Raw genomic sequence first — 1,605 nt, 5'->3', positions numbered from 1 at the left:
AAAAGAAACTGATATGCTTCTAAAGATCCTGGAGCACCATAACTGAGAAAACTTCCCTGATTTATAAGCAAACAAAATGACTAGATCAGAGCAATTGAGAATAGTTGTTCTCATACTGTCATTAGTTATTATTCTATATTTATATCCATTCTACTTCACTCTGTGTGGATTATTCAAAAAAGCATCTAGAAAAAAACTTTGATTTCTATGTTTTCTCTTTTATCATTTCCTATTTCCTTGTGTTTCTCAGTTAAAGAGGGTAATAATAAAACATTCCCCAGTTTTGGTTACTACAGTTTTGGAAATAAGATCCTTTGTCCATTATTCTAAAGTCAATTACCTAAAATGAAGTGAGCAGGGTGGCATGTACCTCCTAACAACTGGTTGCTTTGATCAAATATATAAGTATGTTCCCTTTAGTGTAGCCTTGACAAAGCATCAAGTTTTCGAGCACAAAACTTAGAGCAGACTCATCTGCCTGTAATATGGCTACTTGCCACGTAGCATTGAGCCTGATTCTCTATATAAAGTTACCAATTTTGTGACTGTTCCCAATAAAAAATACTTTGTATTCTGTGCATATTTGACACTCCCAAAGAAATAACCTGATGACTAAAGAAACAGGTGGCTTAGCTCAAACGTATAAGAGGTATAAACAATATGCACGCTGACAAAATGCTCCAATGTGAATCTGTTGTGAATACTGTGAACAAGTTCATTGTTTAACTGTATAATGCACAACAAAAGAACCACCATGCTGACATTTGGCTTAATTTCCTTGAATGTCAGTGATGATCAGAAGGCATGAATGTTCAGAATTCATATGATCTGTGCATATATTTGGGTGATGCAGGATTTCTTCCCATACTTCTCATTTTGTCAATGCTATAATTATATGCTTCAATGTGACACTGATACTTGGTATGATGGTTTTATGTTATCAATTCATGATTAATTATTAATCACATAATCTAAAGTTGTATATACAAGGAAGTTTAGAGGTCAGACCTTGGGTGAGATATTCACCCCTTTGCTCCTCCTCACCAATCTTTCTCTGCCAACCATCCTACCTTGCATAATCCATTGCACAGATGTTGCAAGGAGTAGGAGAGGGAGAGGGTTCAAAAATTTTAAATCACGACAGTAGCACCAATGGGTTAAGGGCTTACACTAAAACAGTGATGACGAAGTTCAGGATGAAGAGATACCGTAAAAACCTGAAGTAGGAACCAACACCCGTGCCAAACATTCCTTCTATTTCCTTGAGCTCCTTATGCCAGAGGCTGTAATCATGGAACGTGTCTTCCACTGACTGCCTTACCTGAAATACAGAACTTTTACCAGTTGTTGCTCTAAAAAATACAACAAAAAATACAATAAAAAATCATGTTGAGGAATTTTCCATTCTAAGAAAATATCCTGATCTATATTTACATTTTCCTCTTAGAGAACACCATCTGCCTTATATTTAGGAAAATCATGATTTTTCAATCCAAATGAAATAATGTACATAAACCCACATATGCCCTACTTATATGAAGAACAGGCATCACATGGTTATACTATTATTGGCATTTAATCAAAATAGGCCAAATTCACCTTTGG

The 1,605-nt window shown here is 35.3% G+C and overlaps 1 protein-coding gene across 1 annotated transcript in view; it reads right to left on the bottom strand.

The window, feature by feature from the left end:
* Positions 1-1,150: 1,150 nt before the first annotated feature.
* The window catches only part of LOC119582131 (transmembrane channel-like protein 7), a 2,734-nt gene continuing 2,279 nt past the window's right edge, over positions 1,151-1,605 (bottom strand). Inside the window, exon 2 of the mRNA XM_037930369.1 lies at positions 1,151-1,321. Within this exon, the coding sequence (XP_037786297.1) occupies positions 1,166-1,321 (156 nt within the window). The 3' untranslated portion in view covers positions 1,151-1,165. The remainder of the gene's footprint in view (positions 1,322-1,605) is intronic.

The sequence above is a fragment of the Penaeus monodon genome, chromosome 15 (genome assembly GCF_015228065.2).
Source record: "Penaeus monodon isolate SGIC_2016 chromosome 15, NSTDA_Pmon_1, whole genome shotgun sequence".
Lineage (NCBI taxonomy): Eukaryota > Metazoa > Arthropoda > Malacostraca > Decapoda > Penaeidae > Penaeus > Penaeus monodon.
Note: the sequence above shows the minus strand (reverse complement) of the source record. Positions and strands in the feature narration are given on the sequence as shown.